Source organism: Perissodus microlepis, chromosome 18 (assembly GCF_051167445.1).
Source record: "Perissodus microlepis isolate ML-2025 ecotype Zambia chromosome 18, ASM5116744v1, whole genome shotgun sequence".
Lineage (NCBI taxonomy): Eukaryota > Metazoa > Chordata > Actinopteri > Cichliformes > Cichlidae > Perissodus > Perissodus microlepis.
The window spans coordinates 17,353,935-17,380,871 of record NC_140478.1 but is presented as its reverse complement, the minus strand read 5'-3'; the positions used below and the strand labels follow the sequence as shown (position 1 = coordinate 17,380,871).

The following is a 26,937-nucleotide window of genomic DNA, read 5'->3' as shown; positions in this document are numbered from 1 at the left end:
TTAAAACGGGTAGCTTGTGGAGCACGTGGAGATCACAGACCTTCCTCATCTTTGTGCTACTGCATTCAGAGCGGAGTGTTTCTGAAGGAGCTGAAGACAACTTGTTGCCTGGATTAAGCTGGTGGGAATTGCACGTCTCACAAGGTACTGAGTTTATTTATTTATTTTTTGCTCATTGAGTGAAGAACTTCCGGTTGGGAGATCGTTTTGGATTTATACTGGAGCAATACAGGCCTGCAACGTAGGGTTTATCTCTGCCGGCTTTAGGTTTAGTTTGGGACTATAATTGTTTTATCACTGGTGGTTCACACTGTATATGTGGAGATTCTGTGTACAGTGTGTAAATTGCTGTGTGTGTGTTTTTGGTTTACCTGAATACTGAAATCTGCCATTTTATTATTTTCTTGTTTACATTGTTTGGTAAATTTAAGGAGGGTTGCAATGCTCTACTTTACATGGTGTATGACATGATTTACTGCACTGTAGACACTAGTGTTCATTTTTGCGTGTAGTGCTACTGCTAAGGAATAAGCTTCATTGATCCCAGAAACAAAAGAGAAGTTAATTTAAAAATATCGTACGAGAGTACACTAGAAAAGAACCCAAAGCCCATTTATATAATGGTATTGAGTAAATGAGGGCTACATTTATATTTAATTGTGTTGTGGTTTGCAGTGTTTTGTGTTGTTTCACTTTAAATTTGTAAAAGGAAAAAGCTGAAAATTTAAATAGTTAAAAGTTGAAATGTGAATAGTTGATTTTTGTATTATATGATTTATTTATTACATTTTATGTGGAGTGAATAAATAAAAGTATATTTACGGTGGCCCCTAGAGACAAAGCACGTACAAACTTCAAATCATGTACAAACTTCAAATCATGTACGAACCCTGAAGCACGTACAAACTCCAAAACACGTAAAAACTCCAAAACACATAAAAAAAACGTAAAAACTCCAAAACACATAAAAACACATACAAACTCCGAAGCACGTACAAACTCAGAAGCACATAAAAACTCAAAACACGTACAAAAGACAACAGAAGTGCTCCAGGATGCTAGGGGCAGTGTTGAACTTTTGTTACCTAGTGGCTACACAAGCCAGCAAGTACCAACGACCGGATTTGGTGTGTGGTAATAACAGGTAAATGAACTTTTTTTATTTTTTTTTTATTTGACTATATATGAATGCTTGTGTATAAATACACAAACAATACACATATGCTTTCATGCTTTCAATTGTATAATTTAAGTGATCTAGGTAGCTCTGTTTTGGAAGTTCAGTTCATGCTAGAAATGTGTTTTGGAGTTTGTACGTGTTTTGTCTCTAGGGGCCACCGCATTTATATTTATATATAAACATATATAAATAAAACCACTTTTTTTTTTACATTAGTAATTCCTTTTGTGCATCATTTTATATTATTGTTAATAATAAATTAATTAAAGCAGCAAAACAACCTGAAGAGCCGGTTCGGAGCCGAAAGAGCCGGCTCTTTTTAGTGAGCCGAACCGAACCGAAAGAGCCGGTTCTCTAAAAAGAGCCGGAAATCCCATCACTAGTAGCTACTCAAAAATACCCTGGCTACATCCCTGTGGTGGTGGGGCTGTCCGGTCACGTGGCGGCTGCCTGTCACCTGATTGAACCGATCAGATTTCAACGTGTTGTCCCTGTGAAGCAGACCAAAGATTGTGAAAGAGTTTCAAATCCATAGCTACACGTAAGTCTGAGTTTAACATTTTATCCTCGCCAACGTTAGTAAGATAACTATTTAGAGTTAATTCCGCTCTTAGTTTGAAAGGTAACGCTGCTTTAGCTCAATAAAAACACAGTTGAGCTGGACAAACGTAAATAAAAACAGATATTATGTCGACCTCTGACTAAAACCTTAAATTCTTCACTTGCAGATGAGAAGCTGTATTAACTGCACCTTGCTTAACGTGGTTAATTGACCAATTTGAGCTAACCGCCTTGTGTTTAACATCATTTTTCACACTTGGGAAGTCCAGTGATGGACACACTGGAAGAACAACTTCTCCTTAATGCTAAAGAAGGCAATTGTGCTCAAGTTCAGAGGCTCCTTCAGTCCAGGATTCACCAAAACAGCTTTCTCAACATCAACTGCAGATGTAAGCTGGTGTGTGGGGGAGGATGCCATCATCCAGCTGCCCTAATGTCACATGTAACTAGAAAATTGCTAATTTTATTTTATTTTTTTTCTTCTTTTTCTTTCTCTCGCTGTAGCTCGTTCGAAAACCTGCTCGGGATGGACACCTCTTCATTTGGCCTGCAGCTTTGGACACAGAGATGTTGTTGAGGAGTTACTGAAGGTGAGAGCAGTGTATGAGTCACATCATTACCATGCTTTTTGTGTTCAGGACCTGCAGCCAGAGACATTTTTATATTCACCTAATAAAGAATGCATTTGCAGGCAGGGGCTGATGCGAATTTGCAGAATAACCTGGGTGACACACCTCTGCATAAAGCAGCATATGCTGGACGAAAGGTAAGGATAGAAAGGGGAAAAAGTAGTGCTTCCTTACAGGTCTGTAAAAGCGATGCCTGTACGGTAAACTGTGGTGTACCTTCTTCTTCTAACCTAATGTCAGCTGGATCAGCTGTCACAGAAACACATAATATATTTTCTCATCTCCCACTGAAGCTTTTGAGTGAAATGTGATGGTCAGGTTTTTTTTTTTAATCCCCCCACCCCCACCCTTTGGACCCTTAAGGAGATTGTTCTGTTGCTTCTGCGCTATGATGCCTGTGCCAACATAATCAATGGAACCGCTCAAATCCCTAAAGACGTCACAGAAGACGATGAAATCATTACCATGCTTGAGGGTATGAAATCATGGGAGCGTTTTTCTTTTTTTAAATTTTTTTTTTTTAAACGTCTGATGGCTTCTCATTACTGAAGATCAGCTGCCTTTGTTCTCAAGTACTGATTTGGTTTGTGCAGCTGCAGAGAGGAGAGAGGCAAGGCGGCATGAGGAGAAGCTTCTGGAAGCAGCCAGAGAGGGGGATATATCCACTCTGTCTAAATTGGTTAGTGTCTGACCTTTCAAATAACTTTTGGCAGAAAATAGTATGCTTTAAGAGCATCTCTCCAAATTTCACACATTTAACAAGTGCCTTGGGGCCTTGCACACACTTCAGTTGTCTCCCAGAGATTGTTGAAATGCACCACCGTTATTACAAATACTCTTTATACGATTTGATATTTGTACAGAGTTCGGGGGGTCTGATGTTCAATCGCAAAGTGACAAATCTGAGTCCACAAATAAGATGGCATGTGGCAACTTGCAGTAAAAGCCAGTTCATGTTTTGTTTTTTAAATCTCATTCGGTCTTGCTGTTTTTAAGATTGATCATTTAAATAGTTTTATGCATGTTTCAGATAGATGTATGTAAAAGGTTAACCTCATTTTCCTGCCTGTTGTTTCTGTCATTTCTCTGATTTATATCCCTCAGCTCAATGGGAAAGATGCTCCAGATATCCACTGTAGGGATTCAGTGGGTAATACGCCTTTACACTGTGCAGCCTACAGGGGGCAGAAGCAGTGCGTTATAAAGCTGCTCAAGTGTGGAGCCAACCCTAGTATCAAGAACAACAATGGTATATCACTTATCTTGTTCTCATCATCAGCTCCTATTATTCCGGCTGTTTAATTTGTTCAGTGGTGTTTAAAATGGTTGTTTAAGAATCACACGTTATTTTCTAAGGATGGTAAATACATAGTCCACCGGTTTTGTTCCAAGGAAGTGTCAAAAGGTGCATAATAATTTGTTTGTATGGCTGATGATTTTGCAGCTCAGACTGCATTGGACCTGGTTTGCACTGATGAACTGAAACAGATTCTAGCAGCCTATAAAAATAAGGTGAGCTCAAATGGCTGGTCTGTAATGTCTCATCCTCTTTGAATGATCAGGATGGGTTCTGCTAAGAACATTCGGCACAGCTGTACTACAAGTATGGTGTCTTAGTCATGATCCACAAAGGATGATACCTTTTTGGTTACTTGATTAATTAGAGTACTTGAGCTGCCCCTCATTTCTTTATATTTTGTTTCCAAGGAGCCAGACTTTCTTGTAATTTTTCTTATAAAGTGGTTTTCAGCAATAGTTCTCCAGGCTTTCTGAAGGTTTTTGTTTTTTAGATATTTGCTGTTTTTTATAAAGACATCTAATCCAAGGGATGAATTGGTGTTGTGTTTACAGATAAACAATAATTTAAGTTATATCTTTAGGCACTTTGTTACTAGCAGCCTGTCACAAGGGGCATCAGTTGATCATTCAGTTGATCATTAGTTGGATCTGCAAAACATGTCATAGATAACAGTTTGACAGGCATAAAATAGTATTTTTTTTTTTTTTGTGCCAACAAAGTAATTCCCAAAGAGGTATAAGCTGAAAACGTGACATATCAGGGGGAAAAAATGAGGCGACTGGGCAAGTGCAAGACAAAAGAGAAAATGTCAGGCTAAAAAAGTTGTCTAAGCGTATATGAACAGTTTCTAAAGGTTATGTTCTTAAAAAAAATTGGGACCTAGACCGGCCCTTCACTTTTCACTGAAGTCTCATCAGAAGTGGAAAGAAGAAGTTGGAAGGATGGCTGTCAAGACGTGTGTCTTAATAAAGAGAAACCAGGAGAAAAGGTTGAAGTACGACTAGTTACACAGGAAGTGAACTGAAACTTAAAGGTAACGGGTCTTATGGGCTGATGGATCCAAATTCAAGTTCAAATTGTCATCAGTGTGTACGGAGGAGGTAAAACAACCGGGAGCCTCTGTCATGTTTTGGGGCTGCAATTCAGCCAGTGGTGTTAGAGGTCTTGCAAATATCGATAGAATTAGGTACAGAGCAAAATATCGTCAGATTTTGGTCCACCATGCATGAAGTGGAAATATCTGATTGGCAACATACGTAGATGATGCTCCATTTTGGTTTGTTTTTGATTTTGTTTTTTTAATCTGTCATGGACTGACCTTCCCAGAGTCCAGACCTCAACACTATTTAAGTAGTGTGGGATCATCTTGGCAGAGAATGGAACAAAAAGTCCAAAGAAGAGCTTTGAATGTCCTTCAAGAAGCCTGGAGAACTAATCCTGAAGACTACTTAAAGAAATAACAGGAAAGCTTTCCCGAGAGAGTTCAGAATAAAGTTTGTCATATCAAATATTTATTTTATTTGTATAAACAGTTTTTTCCTTATATCCTGGATTTCTTTTACATTTGCATGTTTCAATGCATTCAATAAATTTCCCCTTTTATTAGCCATGAAATTTGACTCGAGGCTTTTGCGCAGTACTTGTGTCTCGTCATTTTTTTTTTTTTTCACCAAATTTTATCTGGGAAAACTGCAAATCCAACTTGATGAAATTTACTGTGCTCATTCTTGTTTCTCACAGGGTTAAAAAGCCCATCACTGGAAACGTGTTCATAAAACCAAAAGGCACTTTTTAAAAAATCTAAAGTCCATCACATTAATCACAGATACTGCAGTTCTCTGAACTACATCATATCGGCACTTTCTCTTTTCGTATGTCTTCATGTGTTCACACAGTCATGGTGACTGTGGCGGAAAAAGTCAGTTTTTATTGAGAATAAATACGTCCATATCTGTATGTCTGATAATGCAGCGTTAATGTGGAGCACTATGTAGTCATGGTGCAATTCTTTTAAAAAGACTGCGCACTAATGCTGTTAGTATATTAAAAATGAATGATTCACACACAAACTATTCAACGCTGTACACAAGACTGATATTTCGTTTTTCTTATAAAGGACATGAGCGGTGTGGTGCAGAAGATTGAAGGACCTCTTTGGAAGGTATCTGGATTTATGTTGTACTATTATTAGGTCAGACTTTGACCTTTACAATTTGATGAAATTGACTTTTTTCACATTATATGACACAGAATATTTGAACTTCTTTAAAAAAAAAAAAGACTTATAGGAACTATTTATTCTTTTGTTTTTCTTAACATGCTACACAAGAAAAGTCATACCACTCTGGGATAATAATAATAATAAAACTTTAAAATTAATAATATTTGTTCTTCCTAAAGTCATTTAAACTACATATGTAATGATGATGTGTAGTTTTGCTGCGTGGGGTATTTGTTAAACTATTGTTTCTCTGACAGAGCTCACGCTTCCTCGGATGGCGTTCCCACTGGGTTGTAGTTGAGAATGGAACTGTCTCCTGGTACCCTAGACAGTGAGATACTTTTATCAGCCGATTTTATAAAGCTAAACGCTATAGTATGTATATTTATAGTATTATATATTTCACTTTGTGTGAAATGTTGCTTATAATCCACTAATGAAATGTTTTGTTTTTTTAAAAAGAGAGAGGGGATATAAAAATAACTGTTAATGGAGATGAAGTCGCCTGTGGTTTGCCAATTATACCGTTAATACTTACTTAACAGTGGTAACTGTTAATGCTGCTTTATCTTTCACTGTGAGTGTTTTTGTGTGTGATTTTTCTGCATGCTCTTTCATCATTTTTGTTGTTGTTTTTGTTTTTTTAGAGCTGATGCACTGGCTGGTGTTAGGAAACAGGGCTGTAAGTCTCTTTCACAAGCCTACTGCATGGTAAGTACTGGAGGTTTAGAGGCGTGTTTTCTATCAATCTATATTACCCCAAAGATGCTCAGTAAATACATGTTTCATTTATTTTCAATTTGAAGCATGATGTTGAGTTACATCTATTGCAGCAGTGTAGTCATTAGTGATTTCTTGTTATTCCAGGTCAAACCATGGGATCACTGCTTCTTCATGCTGAGGTGCTTCGATGACTCTGTGCATTATTTTAAAGTCCCCTCGCAGACAAATGCCGTGGCAACAAGAAAAGTGAGATAAAATTGGTCACCTTCTTTATGGAAGAAACAGTATTATCTGTATGAAAGGACTAATATGGAAATGTTGCCGCCATTTATTCTGTTAGAGATGGCTGAATGCTTTTGAAGAGCATGCATCCTACTGCACTCGCCACGACACTGAAGAGGTGATTATAGATGATGCTACGGGTGATGTAAGAGTGAGGAACCTTGAACAAGCGCTTCAGGTAAGACCGGGATCAAAAAGTAAGGTGATGATGATCAGATGGTTTATAGCACTATTATATCGAACCCAAAAAGTTGATTCATTTCATATCGACGTAGCATTTTCAAAAATTACATTAACCTGTGAATTGTGATGGATCACGCGCCGGATGAACTTAAATGTCATTGACCTTTGGGTTTGAGCCGTATAGGATTTCAAAACCCTCAGTTTTGAGTTGTACAGAGTTCTAGTGTTAAGTTTCTCTCTTGTCTAAAATTGTTGCAGGCAGCCAGGGCCTTCCAGCAAAAATTGGAGAGTGAAGTGTCAACATTTCTGTCCATGGCGAAGAACGAGGAGAATTATGGTAAGTGCTTCAGACATATCCAGTTATTACTGTCTCGAAATATTTTAGGAGAGTATTTTTAGACTTGTTCAAAAATGATTATTCAGTCTGGTAAATGACAGAAAATTATCAAGATGATTAACCATTTATATCATTTGCTGTGGAAAAAGCATGTGCGGCTGGGATACCAGACCTCAATGCAATATGTTGAATTTAATTTTGTTCTAGAAAATTGCAGCCACTTCATTAGCTACACCTGTTTAACTGCTCATTAGTGAAACTATCTAATCAGCCAATCACATGGCAGGTACTTAGTACATTTGGGCATGTAGACATGGTCAAGATAGCCTTTCTTATTCATCAAAATGGGGAAGAGAGGCGACTTTAAGTCACTTTGTGTGTGACAGGCTGGTTTGAGTATGTTGGAATCTATTGGGATTTTCCCACACAACCGTCTCCAGGGAGAGAGAAAATATCCAGTGAACAGCACGTCTGTGGGCAGAAATGTTGATACAGTACTGAAGTGAATGGCCAGACTGCTTTGAGCTGATAGGCACACAAATGAACTAAAATAAAAACACATTCCAACTAACTTATGGAGAAGCGCATCTCTGAACACAGAGCACAGTACAGTTCGCACAGGCTCAACAAAAATGGACAATAGAAGGTAAGAAGATTTTTGCCTGGACTCTTGATTTCTGCTGTAACATTCATATGGTAGGATGAGGCATGAAAGCATGGCTACATCCTGCTTTCTGTAACCTTACCTTAACCTTAGCTAAATTAGACCCCATTTACCATGCTGCCGTAACGTACAGGCTCACACTTCATGACTCATCGTTGCACTTTGTAAACCCTTGCTGGATTTACTTCACTCAATAATCGAAGGTTGAATCATTGGGATATTTTTACATGCAAAGCCATTCTAAGAAAATTGCCATCATATACCTGCGCCAAGTTCATTGCCCTCCACAAGACCTACAATCTCAGAGCCAGTAGCTGGCTGCAGTTTAAAGTGTCCCTAGCGAGCACGGAGTGAGGAAAGTTTAGTCTATCTTTTTTTCCGGCCCGTGATCTTGGAATGATCTGCAGCTCAGGAATCTCTTATCCCTTTAACTACTTTTAAATAAAAACTGACAGAGGTTTTAGTCGCCAACTGTACCTGTAAAATTTAAATGGGTGGAATTTGATTTGGAACTTGTTTTGCACTTTGCAAACTGTGCTGCTTCTCGTCTTGGCCAGGACATCCTTGTAAAAGAGATTTTCTCATCTCAATGGATATTTTTTTCCTGGTTCAATAAAGATTAAATTAAAATTAAATAACTTGTTCAGGCTGGTGCTGCTGGGCTAATTGTGTGGGGGATATTTTCTTGGCATTCTTTAGGCCTTTTAGTAGTAGTTCAACAGGGTACACATCTTCTGCAATAAATACACATGTACTCAGTTAATTGTGAAAAAAAACCCATGCCATTAATGAAAAATTATGTTTAATTCCTTTTTTACTATATAATATTGTGTACGGTATAAGCTAATACAGATACATTCATTTTATTTTTTTATAAAGAGTTGACTGGTACACTTCTGCTGAAAGCAAAAGAGACGAGTGAACTTTCCAGTGAAACATGCTCTGCTCTCCATCTGTGCCTTGAACTGCTGTCAAAGCAAGAAGAGGTAAGAGGAGCATATTACTCTTCTTGGGGAGGGCAAGTTGAGACAGTCCATCATCTTTGGATGGATTCTACTGCCTGAAAATCTATTATAGATTATTTAAAATAGTGTAAGAGTTTAATCTACTGCAGTGTAATCTGTGATTCTGATGTATTTTGATTCTGTCATCTGAATGCAATCTTCTGTAACCCCTCCACTTGATGTAAATAGAGGGTACTGTTGTAGATTAGCTGCAGCTCACTGAGCATGTATGAATCGTCCTCTCATTCATATACTTTCACCTGCATACTCTTCTCCTATTGGCTGAATAAATTATACTGACTGATTACAAAATCCTTAAATCCCTCCCCCTTACGTTAGCTCCTTCACACCAATCAGGTTTAAAATGTGTGTGTGAGTGTGTGCGTATGCAGGCGCGTGCGTGTACCAGTCCCTGTCCACTTGTCTTGGTGGCTGTGCTGTGCCCTTGGGGAAGCACCAGAACAGCGTGGTAATCACTGGCACGTCTGTAGGAAGGACGTAGGAAAGATCCGCTTTTATGCTTAGGTCTGCATTCAGCCTGCAGATCAGTGCAGACGTACACACGCAGACACTCTTGGACTCGAATCCACACACTCCCGCTCTAGGGGAAAGGCTGTGCGTTTAGTGAGGGAACCCAAGCGCTTTCATATTCACTGGCTCAGCCGCAGATACATGTATTCACGCTCGCATAGTGTGAATACACTCTCGCACGCACATTTCCATATGCCAGAGCATCTGAGAACGGGAAAAGAAGACACAGCGACAGCACTTTTCCCTCGCATCTACACAGGTAAAACAAAACAAACAGTTGTTGTTGTTGTATAAAATTTACAGCTTTGCCTTTTATTGTGAGCTGAACAACCGGCTGTGTTTGCCGGTTGTTCAAAGCGGCAAAAAGCGTTTTGAAGTTTGGCGCGATTTAATTTGATGTTTCTTAGTGTATTGTTGATTTGAGGGTTGGTCTGAAGCAGTGGCGCCAGCGAGGGCTGTTCATCAGTATGCGGAGGTCATTTCTGTGGATTTAATGATCTGTATTTGGAGTGTGAAACTGAGCGTCTTTGAAGTGGCACCGAAATCTACACTGCTCATTACATCTTTATAATGAGATCATCTTATAAAGTAATTAATTCTGTCAAGTAGGAGCATAGATAGGCATTGATTAAATTGCACTGAGGCTGCATTTGATCCGGTAATAGATAAATGGAAGCATTCAAAGCAAAGGTTTGTGGGTTTAACTATTTAATCATTCTTTATGTTGCACCCAAATTATTTCCTTTCTTCCTTTAGCAGCTGATTTTAAATTATCACTCTAAAACTACTACTCTGTGCTTACTGTATGATATACACTTAGACTGCCTGAAAACCTTTAATTTAGCATGCATGAGAACCAATAAAACACAAGGGTGTTTAATATTTCCTATAAATCCTAAATATAGCAGTATTGCACTGACTAAGAGTAATGTATTCATCCAAATCTGGTACAACTGTCATGTCACTAGGACTTAATCAGGCTTTTTAAATAAGAAAGCCGAGGACGTTCACTGGAATCTCATCAATCAAACATTAAAACGTTCCAATAAAACAAACTGGATTAATTTCTGACAAACGAATGTAATAAGAAGAAAATGTCTTAACAAGCATGGTAAATCTACTGGTGCCACGTTAAGCTAATGCTACTACGTGTACAAAATGGATTATATTTTCTACAGTGCTGAGATTGCCCGTGTTAAGCTGTATTAGCTCTAATCCCACATTTCTATTCTCCCGCCCCAGATGCTTCTGTTGGTCATACTTGTTTTCTACTGTCCACAGTCCATGGCAGTATTCACATTCTGTTGTAACTGCACACATGTTTGATACTGAATCATGTCACTTGGCTCAAAGGGTCTTGCACCAATTAGAGTATTGTCCTTCAGAAGTGTAGATGTGGTCTGACCCATTTCAGCAGGCGCTGCAGAAGTAAAGTATGCTAGTGGAAGTGCCACATTTTTACAGTACATGTAGGGCACACTGTGACTGGGATGTGAGTATATGGCATATAAAGTAAGGAGAATTGTGCTTTTAACAAATGGGTAGAAAGCTTCATGAGGAGGTTTGACGACACTCGCGTACAACAGAGATTTATAGGCCCCACTTTGCTTGGTGTTTGTCAGGCGGCACGATTGCCCCCCTGTCTAGAAAGCAAACAGAGGATTACAGTTTGAAACCACTTAGTGGTGATGTGCTGAAAAGCAGATCTGTCACTTTGTGTTGGTCTGACGTCAGGAATAAGGCATAAAGTACATTTATTTGATTGAAGTTATACATTTTTTTTTCTTCTTCTTTAGTCTGTCAGAAAGCCAATTGACCTTTAAAACTTTGGGGGCTGGTGTGAAGACAGTGTAGCAATTGACCTTTAGTTCAGCCATTGCCACATAAATAACAAACCTCCCGTCGTATCCCAGACAGGAGATTTTTTACTGGCTCTGTTTCAGTAGTGGCTGGTGAGTGGGTATATATATGGATGTATTCAGTGCATTTAGGTATGTAAACATGGTCAAGATGGTCTGCTGGCTTTAGAGTCACCTTTAAAGGTGACTTTAAGTCACTTTGTATGTGTCAGACAGGCTCGTCTGAAGGTTTCAGAAACTGCTGATCTACTGGGATGTTCCCACACAACCGTCTCTATAACAGTAAAATCCAAAAAAGAGAAAATATCCAATGAGCAGCAGTTCTGTGGTCAGACTATCTGAGATATCCAATTTTGGCTCACCTAAATTGGACAATAGTAGATTGATCAGACCAAACATTTTTCCAATCTCGAGTTCTCCTATGATGTTTGGGTGCTAGGGTCAGAACTGGGTGTTAACAACATGAAAGCATGAATTCAGTCTACATTGTATCCATGATTCAGGTTGATGGTGGTGATGTAATGGTGTGGGGGGTACACTTTGGGCTGGTTAGTACCAAGTGAGCATCATTTAAAGACTACCTGAGTATTATTACTAACCATGGCCAAGCCTTTCATGAACACAGTGTATTTTTGTTTATTCTGATTTTTGGGACTGAGGTTCCTCATAGCGTTTACTACATCTCTTACTATAAAGGTACTTCCTTTACTCTAGTTGAATGGCTCCTTTGAAGCAGGCTTTCCAAATACAGTTGGATATAGAGTTAATGTTACAGTCCAATGTATAGAGCTATAATAATATTGCCTCTGAGGTTTGCTTTTCTTTAAACAAGAGAGTATATTTCAGCACAGAATAAAATTTTTACCCTTTGGGGTGCTGGCCAAGGAGAAGCATCCCTCCCAGGCTCCAGTAACAGCTACAGCACAGAGCCTCAGCAGAGCTTAAAATAGCACTGTTTGTGCTCAGGCGAGAGGATGCAGCGAGAATGAAAGAGCTGGCTGCGATGGTTACACAAGTGTTCCATTCCTGGATGGGCTCTCACGCCAAGTGCCTGGGACAGGGAGTGTTAACACAGGCTCCTAGACAGGAAGATGAGTCACCTTTAAACTACAGTATATATTTATCAAATATGTTTGATGAAAATAAAATCACAATTCAGCAGACATTCCCATTGCACAAACTTTAAAGAAAAAATATAATGCTAAAGAATTTGCTATTTTTATGCATTTTTAAATGATTCTGCATTTAAAGTCCTAAATTAGATAAATATAGATTCAGAAACACAGCTGTAATGGAAACGTTAACCTTAAATGTAGGTGCCAGACTTAAAGACTCGCTGCCAGACTTGTTCCCTAGTGCAGAAGAAGGGAGAATATAGAGAGTGCTGAGAACTCAGAGAGGCTCTCTTTGCTAAACCTAGTTATGGATCTGATCAATGAAAAGTATATGTGAATTTTCTATTAGCCAACACAGTAATTAATGGATCTACACCTGCAGCCTGCGGGATTCGTTACTGATCCGACCAGTAATTGGCCAGGACTAGATTAGATTAGATCAGTCCCAATCTCCAAGCTTACAAATGTACAGACTTTGAGATACATTCTTGCATTTACCAAGTGGTCTCAGGGCTTTCACACAGTCAAATTGTCAAGTACACGAGACTCTTAAAAACCCTTTTGGTCCTTTACACACACTTTGACAGGCTGAAGCCAAATGTTCGACGTTACTTCTAATGTCTAATTGTTGAAAAATATGTGTGATTCTTTCTAATAATACTGCGTCTGCCTTGCGTTAAACCAGAGGGAACCAGAACAGGAATATAATTGTGCTTCTAATACAAATTACAATACATTTGACCCAAGCTATCACCTTTTGTTAAATAGTCATTTTCTGATTTGCCAGTGCTGGCATTTCATTAACTGGTGACAGCTTCATCAGATCTTCATCTGACTACAGCAAAATAATAAATGATCTAAAGCTTATAGCTTCTGCAGACGTCTCAGTTGTCTTATTTTTATCCATTTTCCATCACCAACCTCATGCAAAAGGAGCTTAAAAGTGTCTGTCATGTTACCAAGACAAAAAAGGATGTTGAACGTGTTGTAGTTCTTATGTTTCTAGAGAAAGTGCATCGGTACAGATCTATAGATGGTCATTATAGATAAGCTGGACTATAACTTGACAGAGGATGATACATTTGAATAAACAAGGTGTCTTGAAATATACTCATCAGATATTGAATGAATACATAGATCTCCAAATTTAACATTTAACATGTCACTTTTTTTGGATTTACATACAGTTTATTGGGATTTGACTGGATTTCAGTGATGCCTTTTTAAAGCCTGCAATTTCCATAATAACCCAGCTGGAAGTTGCAGTTCCGGTTGTGCTGACCCAACATTTGGCAATTGGAAACAATCAATGTTCATTACAAATGGCTGGATCATGGTCTTTGGAGTAGGCATGCCATTCAGCAAGTAAGTAAATGTGTCTGGGTTTTCCCTGCCTCTTTTCTGTTAAGTGTATGTGGCTGATTTGATCAGACTCTACCACAAAGGCATCTGAAGCAGTTTATATTTAAGTCTTTGTGTTCAATCATATAATCATTTTATATATGCAGTATAGTAGCTGTTTTTGAGAGGATTTTTTGAAAATAATCAAAAAGTTACTAGTTTTCTTCCAATCATCCCTTTAAAGGAAATATTAGACGTCATGAGAATCTGATGTCTGACGCAAAATCACTCATCTAAATCTTCTAAATGTTACATTTTTTTTTATTCATGTTGTTAATCAGACAACATCCTCGCAGGGACTAATACACTCGATAAAAGGGAAATGGGTTAACCACACATACACGATTACAGTCATAAATTGCTACCTAGGCATCAGTAGCTGTGTCTTTGTGCATGTCTGTGTGCTCACCTTGTAACACATCGGGCACGATAAGAGATGACACAGAACTTTTCATCTTTAGTCGAAGATACCGACCTTGCTGTCCAGTCTCAGATTTGCAGTGTGATTTGCAAGCTCCTGTTTCTCAGCTGCCTTCTTCAAGGTGACACTGGACGTTTATCAAACTGGGAAGGCTGTGCTCAGTTTTTTTATTTTGCAATAATTTACTAAACTGAATTTACAATGAAGTAAAAGGTGTTACCTGTTTTTAAATAATATGTTGCTGTTAAAGCTTTAGTGTTATTTTTGTCATTTTGTTAGAGGCTGTGGATATTTGCTGGGTTTTCGACTCCTGTTGGTAGAGCTTGAACATCAGCAGCAGTGGACAATAGGACAGACTAATCTGGGCTGTCACGCAGTGGCCTGGCTCAGGTTCCTTTGAAGGGACACTCAATCCTGGGCTTCGGAGCTCTCTGAGACTATGGTGTTTGGTTCAGCCTGGAAGAAACTAGATCTGTGGGCAGGGTTAAAACAATGACCTGCGATCAAAACCCCAGACAGAGAGTCATGTTTGATTGACATCAAAATATTAATCTGCTTGTTCCACTATGATCATCACATATTTAAGAGCAATGTTTTTCTGCAATAAAATGTTAAGATAGTAGCTCTGGGCACGCTCTCTTCGGTCGCTTAACCTTCTATCTGGTTGTCCTGTGTTTGCAGGTGTGGAACCTGAAAGTAGAGCAGGAAGTGGAGAAGAACAAAGCTCTAACAGAAGCCTTGCAGACTTTGGCAACTGAGAACCACGAGCTCAAGCAATCCTTGAGTAAAAGGCGGAAGTCCTCCAACCTTAGTACTCTCAATGAAGATGACTTCTATGATGCCGTGTCAGGTCAGCGGCCTCTTGGTGGAAGTAATCAATCAATGTGTGATTATTACAAAAGGGACACACTACATCAGTGTAGTATGTCTTGTTGGTTGGGAGAGATTGAAAATACAATTGTTATGTTCTACTGCTCTAAAACATGCTTACAATCAAATGGATTTAGAAATGAGGCAGGTCACGTCGCTTTTTGCAGATTTCTTGTTGTAAATTGCATTTTAAAAGAGTTAAATATTTTGGGTTTTTTTTCTATTATTCTGCTGAAAAACTCAGTATACAGAGTACAATATACAGTGTACATTTCAGTACAGTCCTATTTAGCAGACTTTCCTTTTTTGTTAGATTTGGTGTGAGTCATATAACTGCAGGCGTCTGGATTTGGACAGATATTTCATAATTGAAGCACCTGAGAACTGACATCTTCTGGTAATTGGATTCATACTTAAATAGTACTTTTCTACTAAGACTTCTTACTATAAGCCTCATTCACTAATTCACACACGGGTGAGTGTGTGTCTATGCCTAAGAATTTTTTCTAAGAGGCGTAGAAAAAATGCCTAAGAATTACAACCATCCATCCTGAGGTCCTTCCCTAAAATTTCCAAGAGGTTTTAGTCTGGGTTGTGAATTCTCCTGAAGCTACTCCAGCATACCCTGTGCTCTGTGCTTTGGGTCATTGCAATGATGATTTGTGAATTATCATTCTAGTGTCTGTTCAAGGACCTCTCTGCATCCACCTGTATTTATCGATTAGTCAGTTCTTCCTAAGAAGCACTTCCATAAATGAATGCTGCCACCATTCTGGTTTATTTGAGGCATTCAGTGTGTAGTGTTCACCATCACTTAGTGCGTGGAGATCAGATTTTCTTTCATCAGACTATAAAATCTTTTTCCTCTAAATGCTGTCTCATGGACAGATGGTCATCCTCTAGAATGTGCAGTGGACTATACTGCCCTTCTTGCACTTCTTACTTAATTTAGCTGCACAGATGCCTCTAAAAAATAAAAGAGAGAGAAACCTGGTGGTTACAAATTTTCTCCTGTGGAAACACAGATCATTAGAAATAATTTTACACACTGCCCCTGATCAGTACTGTTCCACAGGGTTATTGCAGAGGTCTGCAGAGAGGTCTTCATGGCTTGGTTTTTGTCCTGATAGGTAGTGTAATTTGAGGCACCTTTTTATATACACAAGTGTATACTTTTCACAGCTATGTCTGGTCTATTACATTTTTCCATTACAGAAAATAAAATTGCAGACATGTTTAAAGGATAATCAAAACTAACAAGATGCAACTGTGTCACCATGAAGGGCTGAATTTTTAAAGCAACTTTTTCATTCTTTTTGCTTTACTTTTAGCATTCTGAACTGCCACAGAGCAAAGACTGATGAACAAAATTGCAATTTTAGTGCATGTGCACCTCTGTTCATATAGAGCATGCTTATTATGCAGTGTTATATTTGCTTCTCCATCCATGTAGGTGGGTGGATGAGAAATTCTTTCGACACATAAGTCAGAATGCAGTACGTGAATGCACAATAAGCACCAATTTCACTCAAGCGTATTCAGCTTCTCTTATTCGTCTTTGCTTTGTGATTTTTGACAGTAATGTCAGTGACAGTGCTTTCTAGGGGGAGGAGTACCATCCCAGTGAACACAGTGCAAACAAATGTTACAGGAAGCGAATCCTTTGTGTGGCCTCTCATTGGAACACAATCCTCAGGTGGGGTTTTGCATGGCAGCAGGGAGGGGGGAGTTTGGAGAGGAACTCGAGCACAAGTGCTTATTTGCAGATAGTAAACTGTTGAGGCTGGAGGCTTTTTTCTTTTTTTTTTAAATTTCCCGAGCCAGCTACTGGAACCTGTACGTGCAAGCGGTTTGGTATGACCTGGCATCTAACCCTACAGAGTCTGAGTCGGAGCACTCGCTGAGCGGCTTCCTGTCTGTGGCCAGTTACTCCTGCGAAGAGGACGAGGGGAGAGACACCCCCTTTCTCGACACCCTCCGCTGTCCCAGCGCATACAGGGGGCCTTCCAGAATGTCAGGGGAGGGTAAACATGGCAACCAGCCATCCCAGCACAATGGAGTTAAGCACAGGTGAGCTGGGACTTGTTTCAGTTGATGATGTTGTGCTTGTTTACTGGATTAAATCATTGCAAAAGAGCGGAAAATACAAAGGCTTCCAAGACTCAGTGCTCGGCATTCAACTTGTTCACTGTTTGCTGTATGCGAGGCTTTGTTGAAGTTGGTGATAACAGGATTCGGTACGGTGTATGTTTACTTTGCCAAATGATGAATATTTTGAAAATTTTGTGGATATGATTTGTTTGGTATCTAATGACAGGCTGCAGACCTCAGTCAGCAAGAGGATAGGTCAGTGGACAGAGCTGGTGTAATGGGATACCAGCTTTCCACCCTAGTCTGTTTTTTCTCATCAGGTGGTTGTTTTTTTTTTTTTTTCTTTTTGCTTGCTCGAGCATCCAGTCCACAGAGAATAGCCTGTTTTCGTTTTTCCTGACAGTTCCAACTCTCCAAGCCAACAGTCGTTTCAGTACTCAGTGCATCTTGCTGTGTTGTCGTGAAGATTTGACACTCTCTCTCATTTCCGTGGATGCTGATTCTGGCTTGGCCTGTCTTCCTCAGTCCAACAAGTGATCCATGAATAATTAAGCATGTGCTGGCTCAGAGTAGAGTTGGAGAAAAGGGCTGCCTGGCTAGCTCTGTGTGCATATGTGTGGGCTCGTATGTGTTGTACATGAAAGATTTATGAGGTGTCTGTTTATTTGAAATTAATTCTGTCATTCAAAGGATGCCCGTCAATGATTGCCTACAGTCTGGTGTGTTTTTCTCTATGTTGAGTCATTTTGCCATTAATTCTTTACAAGATTATTATTACGCTTATTTAACCAGGAGATGGCTTTGAAATCAAAAACCTTTACAAGGGAGAGACCTGGGAAGGAAATAGCTGTAAAAACTAAAAACATCTCAAAAATACAACAAATATAGAATAAAATATAAGCGCTATGACATAATATACAATAAGGAAATTGCAATAATATAAAACCTTCGTAGCCTCTCAAGAAAACCATCCACAGGCGTGTTTAAATTGAAGTCTTTCTCTGAATGATTCTATGAAAACACAGTGTTTCAATTATCTGTCAGAACTCCAAATACACCGCCTTAATATATCATTACTACCATGGTGTTGTAGCTGTGTTATCTGTTTGTATATGAAATAATGATTTGAAAACTGAGCACAGTGCCAGCTGTAAGATGTTTCTGCTTCAAAGTAGTTAAAGATTCGCTCGTATAGCACGTCACACCTCACTTCCAGGTGGGCTCATGTTTCAGTAACCTCAGCTGACCAGCACAGTGTCCCTTAAATGCATTTTTAACTGTATTTTGGAAACAATCAAAGATAGATTTGAGCATTTTCCTCCACATGTTAACTGTTTAGCACCTCTATAAAAAAATAATATTCAAGAGCCTTATGTAGATAAAGTATATGAAGAAATCCATCCATGCTTTAATAAATCTTGAAGCAGAGGCCAGTGGAACAAAAAATAGGCCAGGAGTATGGTCTGCCATGCATCACTGCTCTGCTCATCCTACAGATGGAGCAAACCCCCACCCCCCACTCCCCGCTCACTGTTTATTTAGCTGAAGTAATGGCTTTTATTTGTGTGTTGGACCAGCACTCTTTTCATTTTTTTTTTTTCTTTAAACAAGGACACCATCTGCCTCCAGCTACCATACCTGTAAAAGAGTCCATACTGCAGATGCTGGCAAGACTGCAAGATGAACTCAGTGACCAAGAAAACAAAAACAAGCACATACTTTAATCTAATTTGCATCTTCGCTTTCTTATGTGAAGAATGTTTCCAGACAACTGCATATGCAACAAGAAAAAGTAAAGGAAAGCGTATTATAGTCAGCGTGCACACACACACACACACAGCTGTACATGCATTCATGGGTATTGCATGAGGTTGAACGGACTAGCTGAAAGCTTACAGGTGTCAGATAACCCTTTTTCCCAAATGGTGGGTCGAGCTAAGTTGTCTGCTCTGAAGCTTTTAAATAGTGCAGCCTCGTACCCACAGGAGACAAATTTATGTGTTTTTAATGTGCACTTTACCCAAAACGTGAAGGTTTTAGAATTTAGCTCAGTGCCACATTTTAAAAGAAAAGCTGTTTGGAGTGTGGACGAGGCCAGATCATCTAGCATGAAGCCACAGTGTTTGCCTGCTTTGAATTGCACAGCTGAGACAACAAGCGATGTTGTAATTTTCCATATGTTAATAGAGCTGGATCACGTGATACAGGAAATCCTCTCTGTGTTTACCCCTCTTTTTGTTATTCATATTGCTTTCGCACAGAACATCTCTACCGGCTCCCATGTTCTCCAGGAACGACGTGAGCATCTGGAGCATCCTGAAAAAATGCATTGGCATGGTGAGAACACATCACTCTCAGTCCGGTAGATGTTTTGTTTTATTTTCCTTGTTGTGTTTTAATGTAGATATGAGCTTTTATAATGTAGATTGTTGAATTAGAACCAGGATATGATATGAAAAAATTAGGATTTATGAAAAGCGAGGGCTTTTTTTGTAGTTGCTTTTATGAAAAAAGGCAAAACGTGAGACAGTATAGTGTAAACGAAGTGTAGAGGTGGGGTTTGATCATCCTCAGTCTAAAATATAATCAGCCTCTCTGTGCAACACAGAGAGTTTACTTCATTCCCCCCCCCCCCCAAAAGAGCTGAAAGCCCTTGACACTTACCCCTTTTTCAAGGGAGACCTGGCCAGAAAAAGCACACCATTACGTGCTTACTAAAATGATAAAATTGGGTATAACAGAAACAGATATAGGATAACAAAAAACAGAGCAAATTGGGACAAACAAAAACAAAAAAAATAGAAAGCTCAGGTTATGAATAGTAGTGCTACACTCTTACGTTAACGAATCATTTTGAGTTTAAACTCTCCCAGGGAGAGCAAAAAACAAAAAGCCTTTTTGTGTTCTGAAGGTTTTCCCATAAACTTGAAGAATGCTTTTCTACCAAGTACTGAAACAAAATCTCAGTACACAAAAAACATAAACACAAGTGCTTTGGTCTCCTTAGGCTTAAGTCTGCTAATAAAGCAAAAACCATATCATGTTTGTCCTAATAGTCTTTTTTTATCTTCTCTAACTCTTCTTTACAGGAGTTATCAAAGATTGCCATGCCTGTGGTATTTAATGAGCCTCTGAGCTTCCTCCAGCGGCTAACAGAATACATGGAGCACACCTACCTCATCCACCAGGCGAATGCCACAACAGACTCTATCGAGAGGATGAAGGTACCATTCTGGCCATATATCCTTTCTTCGGTTAAACAAAAACTCCAAAACAGATGCATTTTTAATAGTAGCGATGCATTTAATTATCTGACTGGGATCAAATCACTATCCTCTCATTAAACTGCTGAACTATTATTAAATGAGTGCAGAGAGGCTGTGGCGTCTCGGCACTATCAAAAATTGAGTTAGTTGCCTGTAATTTGATTAACATAAAACAATGTTCGGTGTAGTGTGTTGCAGCATTTGCTGTGTCAGCTGTAGCGTCACAGTGGGAGAGGACTGGAAAGCCCTTCAACCCCCTCCTGGGGGAGACCTATGAGCTAATCAGGTAAGGCAGCAGACTCATCAGTATTAGCGCACCTATACACAAATCAGCTTTTGTTTACTGTACACGTGTATTTTTGTTAATGAGCTTTGTCTTGTATCAAACATACGCCTGCTTGCCATCAGAGATGATTTGGGCTTTAGGTGGATGTCTGAGCAAGTAAGCCATCACCCTCCGGTTAGTGCCTTTCACGCTGAGGGCCTCAAGGAGGATTTTGTCTTTCATGGTTCCATCTACCCCAAACTCAAGTTTTGGGGGAAGAGCATAGAAGCTGAGCCCAAGGGAGTTATCACGCTGGAGTTACCCAAGTGAGCTCACACTGAAGGCTGTTTTATAAATCTGTTCTGATTTATTTTAGTAAGGAATTGTTTTTTTTCTCCTTTGCTGAGTGCTTCTTTGTCTCTGTAGATATAACGAAGCGTACACCTGGACAAACCCCACCTGTTGCGTCCACAACATTATCGTCGGTCAGCTTTGGATTGAGCAGTATGGCAGCGTGGAAGTGCTCAATCACAAGTAAAACATGTATTGCAGTGTTCTCCGTATCTGTGAAACGCATTTGCATGCACAGAGACTTGGATGTAGGAATATATTTTTCCCTTGCTCTGCAGAGGAATGTTGATCTACTTTATAAACCTTAAGCTTATTGATCATGGAAGCAGAACTGGGACAGTCGCATGAGCAGGTTAATTAATGTTTGAAAGCTTCAGCTCGCAGAGGGAGAAAAGTGAAAGAGAATTGGTAAAGAGGCTATCATTTGCTTGCAGAACCGGAGAGAGATGCAGCATGACTTTCAAGCCCTGTGGCCTCTTTGGAAAAGAGCTGCATAAAGTTGAAGGATACATCCTAGATAAAAGGTATCTTCATGAGTTATTGCTGTTTAGTTATGCCTGTAAGCAGTAAGTCAATTTGTCATAAAGCGTTTCTTTGTGATTTACTTTATAATGTATATTAAAGTGGCGCAGTTTATATTGCACAATGGGAATGTTAGCGCTTGGTATTATCTGCACCTAAAGCTGTGATATATTAATATCTCATCTTCTTATGTTTGCAGCAAAAAGAAGCTCTGTGCAATATATGGCAAATGGACTGAATGCCTTTACACCGTAGACCCTGCGACTTTTGATGCCCACAAAAAGACTGAAAAAAAGAATCCAGACGAAAAAAAGGGCAACAAACAGGTACCACGTTTGACTGCTTTCAAAGGCGCCTTTGTTCTGTCTCCGTTGGTTTCCAGAGTTTAGGGCACTGGGCTTGTAGGTTTATTTGTTTTTGATGATCCCCCCACCCCTTCATACCTTTTCAATATTTCACCCGGTAAACTGCTGAGGCTACAGCCCATAGTGTTTGTGCTGCACTTTAGAACCAACAAACTCTCCTAGTTCAAATGTGTTAATATTATAAGGTGGATGTAAACACTTATCTCATAAAGCAAAATGTAATTATTGTTGTATTTAGTCTGTGTCACTTTTTCATTAATGACATGGTGCTGGAACTGCTAGCCACCCTGTGAGTGTAGCTGTGCATTGTTACTGTTTAAAGTTCATTTCACGGTGTTTAACTTGTGTTTTATGTACACAGCATTGTCCATTTTGGTTAGCTCACCGATACCTTTTTTTTAAACTACTGGTAGTTTCCATTTTGCACAGGTGACTGAACGGCTGCATCTTCCACCTGTAGAGACTGCCCTCTGGTGGTTTGTGCTTTGCAGTGCACACCACCTCAGTACAGTGTATGTGTGTATTTTTATGAATTCCTACAAGTGCAGTAAAGCAGAACCTAAATTTGGTTGATATTTGGCCTTAAAACGGCTCCATTTGCAGATCCCAGGAAGCGTTCATAACTTGTTACAGTTCTATTTATTTGGTCCATTTCAGCTACTTCATGTTGCTGCATGTAATATATTTAGATCACGGCTCTGTGGGAACCAAGTGGTTGCTGGACTTCTTGATCTTGTCACTGAAGACAGTTCCTAATGACACTGGGTGAACCTTAAGGGAATTTGTCGTGGTGCAGAATGATCTCAGGCAATCAGACACTGTGATTTTTATGCATAAGCCAACATTAAATCCCTGCAAATAACATGGTCTGTGACAACGCTTCACTGTTGCCTGCAGACATTCATCGTTAAGGGAGCCCTTTAGTGGCCTGCCTTCTGTTGGGGTCATGTCTAGAGCACCTCTTTTTTGTCTGCAAGTATTGCTTAAAGAGCACATCTGAACAAACTGGACCAGATTGTTCCAGGGTCCCAACATTTTATTCTGCCAGCAGCTGATGGCGCTGCTGAATCTCTTCCAGTTTCACAGGGACACCTTGCTTTCGCTGTTGCACTCAGTTTCTACAATTGTCTGCTTGGGAGAGAAACATCTTATATTTATGATCAAGCTGTCACTTCTACAGCATCTTTGCCTTTTTAATGATGCTTTCACTGTGCAGTTTTTTCTCCCAACCCAGCTGTTTCTGTTTCAGTTAATGATTTCAGGTCAACCGACATGTGTTTTTACATCTAATTCTTCCTGTTACGTAGTACTTGTTTTGTGTGGCAGAGCAGAATCTGTCGACTGTGTTGTATTTTAGTCAGTTTAACAACGTGGAAGTTTCCTCGTGGATTCATCCATTTCTTAACAGTCTATCCAGTTTGAGATTGAGGAGGGCTAGAACCTATTGTAACTGTCATAGTGTGAGATGCAGGGATCACACCGGACAAGTCAAAGTCTGCCGCAGGCTGCTAGCAGGTTTGAAACTAGAACCTGTGATAACCACAGCACACCCATGCCTCCAACTGACTTGCAAAACGGCGTACCGTGGAGGGTATATCAAATAGCTGGCCAAGACAAAAGTTATTATACCATACCATATCATCCTTATTTATAAAACACTTTAAGACAACTACAGCTGACAGAAAGTGCTGTACATTAGAACTAAATTACATAGACTGTAAATAAAACAAGTTAAAAAGGTCAAATAACTCAAAGAAAAACTAAAAGAAAGTGTAAAACATCAGAAGTACTTGTGTGTCTCTGCTCTGTACTGTATATATCTCTCTCTGCGGCCTTAGACCAGTGTCGATGAGGAGCCTGAAGAGACGCCTCCACCTGATACTGAGACTGTGCAGGTCATCCCAGGCAGTGAACTCATCTGGAAAATAACGCCACGTCCGGAAAACTCATCCAAGGTACAAAAGGAAATAAACGTGACATCGGTCAGATCAGTTTTGAATATTTTGCTTTAAGTTTCTTTCTTGTGTGTATGCGCGTGTTGCAGTTCTACGCATTTTCGACATTCGCCATGCAGCTAAACGAGCTAGACAAGCGCATGGAGGGCGTCATACCTCCCACAGACAGTCGCCTCAGACCAGATATTTGCGCCATGGAGAAGGGAGACATAGGTACAGTGTGTGATCTTGATTTCCTATGCTGAGCCCGCTGAATGTAATCTGTGGTGGTATTCAGTTTTCTGTATCCACGGCTGTTAGATCTGGCAAGTGCTGAGAAGAAGAGACTTGAGGAAAAACAGAGGACGGCCCGGAAGAATCGCACCAAATCAACAGAGGAATGGAAAGTGAGGTTAGTCAATGAGAAATGAAATTTAAATCGATTGTGGGTGGGCATTGACTGATTGCCTCCATGTTGTCTTCTGCTATTAACTATGCATTTAACTTATTATAATTGAAAAGGAACGCTGCACTTGGCCCAAGGTTTGCTGCGCTTTTTCTGAGTGTTATTTTTCTCTCATGTGAAGTGCTGCACTACACTACACCACACTCCTCAGGACAAAATGCACAAATGCATGTTTGTGTTGCTCTTGGTCTGTCTGTGTGTGTTTTCAGACTATGTCACATAAAGAGTCTGGTGTTTAATACTGTTCAGCTTTTTAACCTCCTAGGACCTGGCGTCCACATGTGTGGACATCACATTTTGGGTTATTTAGACCAAAATACTCAATTTTGCTCTACATTGCCTGATATCTAATTACGAGGACATACTGCTACTGTTCTATCGAAATTTTAAATGAATATCCTCATATGTGGATCTCATTTTTTTTTAGAAACAAAAATCAGGTATAAAAAAAATCTGGTAATTCTTTGTTTTTACATTCATCGGGCCCCAATATGGCCAAATATCAAAGAGAAATTAAAAATGCATGCTGTGGAAGAGTTCGGGTCTTAGGAGGTTAAAGTTGTACACCGTGGATGGAGCCTTGCCATCACTTTGTCTTTGCTTAGTGTGTGTGTGTTATGTGTGTCATTCTCTTATGTATTTATTTAATCCTTTTGTTATTTCTAAGTGCTGTGCTCATACTAAATCTTCTCACTGTTCAGGTGGTTTCAACAAGGACCCAACCCACACAACAAAGCTCAGGACTGGCTCTACTTGAAAGGCTACTGGGACAGGAATTACTCTCAGCTGCCTGACATTTACTAATAAGTTAAAAAACAAGGCAAAACTACATGCATTCATACTGTACAGATTTCTCACCTTTGGACTTCATCTGCTATACTGGGGGTCATAAGCAACTATGTAATAGAGTATAGAACAACAGCTAATGTGTTGGTGTTCGGTTTGAACCCAGAGACGTATAATCCTCAGTAGGTCTGTGTGAGTAATAAAGCACAATACTTTCTTTCACTTATTTATTATTTATTGTGGTTCTTCTTGACCACTTGAGATACCGGCATGTTCTAAAAAAAAATCTAGAATGTATTTTTTAGAAATGTTTCATGTTGGATAGCCGGAGTGTTTAAATAGCAGGCTGAGCTCTACTGTCTGTAGTTTTTCCATAATTCACATTTGGTCATGAAAACATTTTCCTCATTAGCTTCAGCATCGAGAGGAGTGACGATTCTTAAAATCACCTTTGGCTACGATTGACACTTGTGCATACACACTGTTATGCAGTGCGAAGTATTAAAATAGGTAATTTTGGTATATCGGCCTCTGTTTTCACTTCCTGTTATGAGTGCTGCAGATATTTAGCGATTAACTGAATGTGTTACAAATTTGCCTAATTTGTAGACCTCTACAGTCAAGTGAAACTGTGTGTGTAGCTATTTCTAACAGTGTATAAGAAAGATGGCCAGAAATATGACAGTAAGACTTTGTTTGAAATAAACCCTATACTACGTACTGTATAGATGTGTATAGCAATTAACAGCATTGCGTAAGTCTACCTGGTTCTGTAAACGTAACTTTTTTTCTTAACTATACTAAAGCAGGGACATTGGTTCGTCAATTATAGATTACTGTGTGAGTGTGTTTGTGTAAAAGTCTTGATATAGATTAGAATAACTGGTGATCGTCTTAGTACTATGTGCATTGATATAACTGAAATCTCTCAAACGCATGTGCATCACTACAACTATGCAAGCCTTACCTCCTTTACAGTTAAGCACTGAATATTCATCACTCATGTAACAATAGCTGCTACATGTATACACTTTAGATGTGTTATCACTGTTTGGTTATTTAAACAGAATTTCTATGTTGCTAAATAAAAGCTTAATGTAAACTTGACGTTGTGGTTTTGTTTTGTGGGTTTTTGCGGTAAAAAAAAAAAAAAATTCTTGTGTACATGGTTATGGTCATGAATGTTACATTTGCCATGACTGAATCAAGCAATCTGATTACCCAGAAGTTATCTTCTGTGGTGGCTGTAGCACAGCAGGTCATCTGAGAATTGGAAGGCTGGTACTTTGATTCCTGGCTGCTCCAGTCTATGTACCAAAGTGTCCTTAAGCAAGATACTGAACTCTGAGTTGCTCTTTCATTACTCTAAATTTTGTTTGGCATGTTTCCATTTGACAGCTGAAACAAACGTTGATCTTTTTAGCAAAAAGATGCCCATCTAAATATGTTTAGAGGGGCAGAAGACACACCATCACCAAAATCAGGACCATGAAACCTAGTATAAAGGGGGAATCATGGTTTAGCATTGCTTTGCTACCTTGGGTACAAGACACCCTGTCATCAAGGAACAATGAATTAAAACAGGTAATAAGTATTAGCCCTGTTACAGG

The 26,937-nt window shown here is 39.4% G+C and overlaps 1 protein-coding gene across 1 annotated transcript; it reads left to right on the top strand.

The window, feature by feature from the left end:
- The first annotated feature begins 1,997 nt into the window (after positions 1 to 1,997).
- LOC146367657 (oxysterol-binding protein-related protein 1-like) lies at positions 1,998 to 26,434 on the top strand. The gene is made up of 27 exons (XM_084912103.1): positions 1,998 to 2,130; positions 2,246 to 2,331; positions 2,433 to 2,507; positions 2,734 to 2,845; positions 2,964 to 3,049; positions 3,475 to 3,619; positions 3,815 to 3,882; positions 5,787 to 5,831; positions 6,149 to 6,222; positions 6,539 to 6,602; positions 6,759 to 6,860; positions 6,955 to 7,074; positions 7,338 to 7,416; positions 8,960 to 9,066; positions 15,093 to 15,261; positions 17,162 to 17,351; positions 19,634 to 19,709; positions 20,462 to 20,596; positions 20,827 to 20,924; positions 21,047 to 21,229; positions 21,330 to 21,437; positions 21,689 to 21,778; positions 21,976 to 22,102; positions 23,980 to 24,096; positions 24,186 to 24,309; positions 24,397 to 24,487; positions 25,243 to 26,434. Exons 1-27 carry the CDS (start codon positions 2,013 to 2,015, stop codon positions 25,343 to 25,345), a joined length of 2,892 nt encoding a protein of 963 aa, XP_084768229.1. The 5' UTR covers positions 1,998 to 2,012; the 3' UTR covers positions 25,346 to 26,434.
- Positions 26,435 to 26,937: the final 503 nt, after the last annotated feature.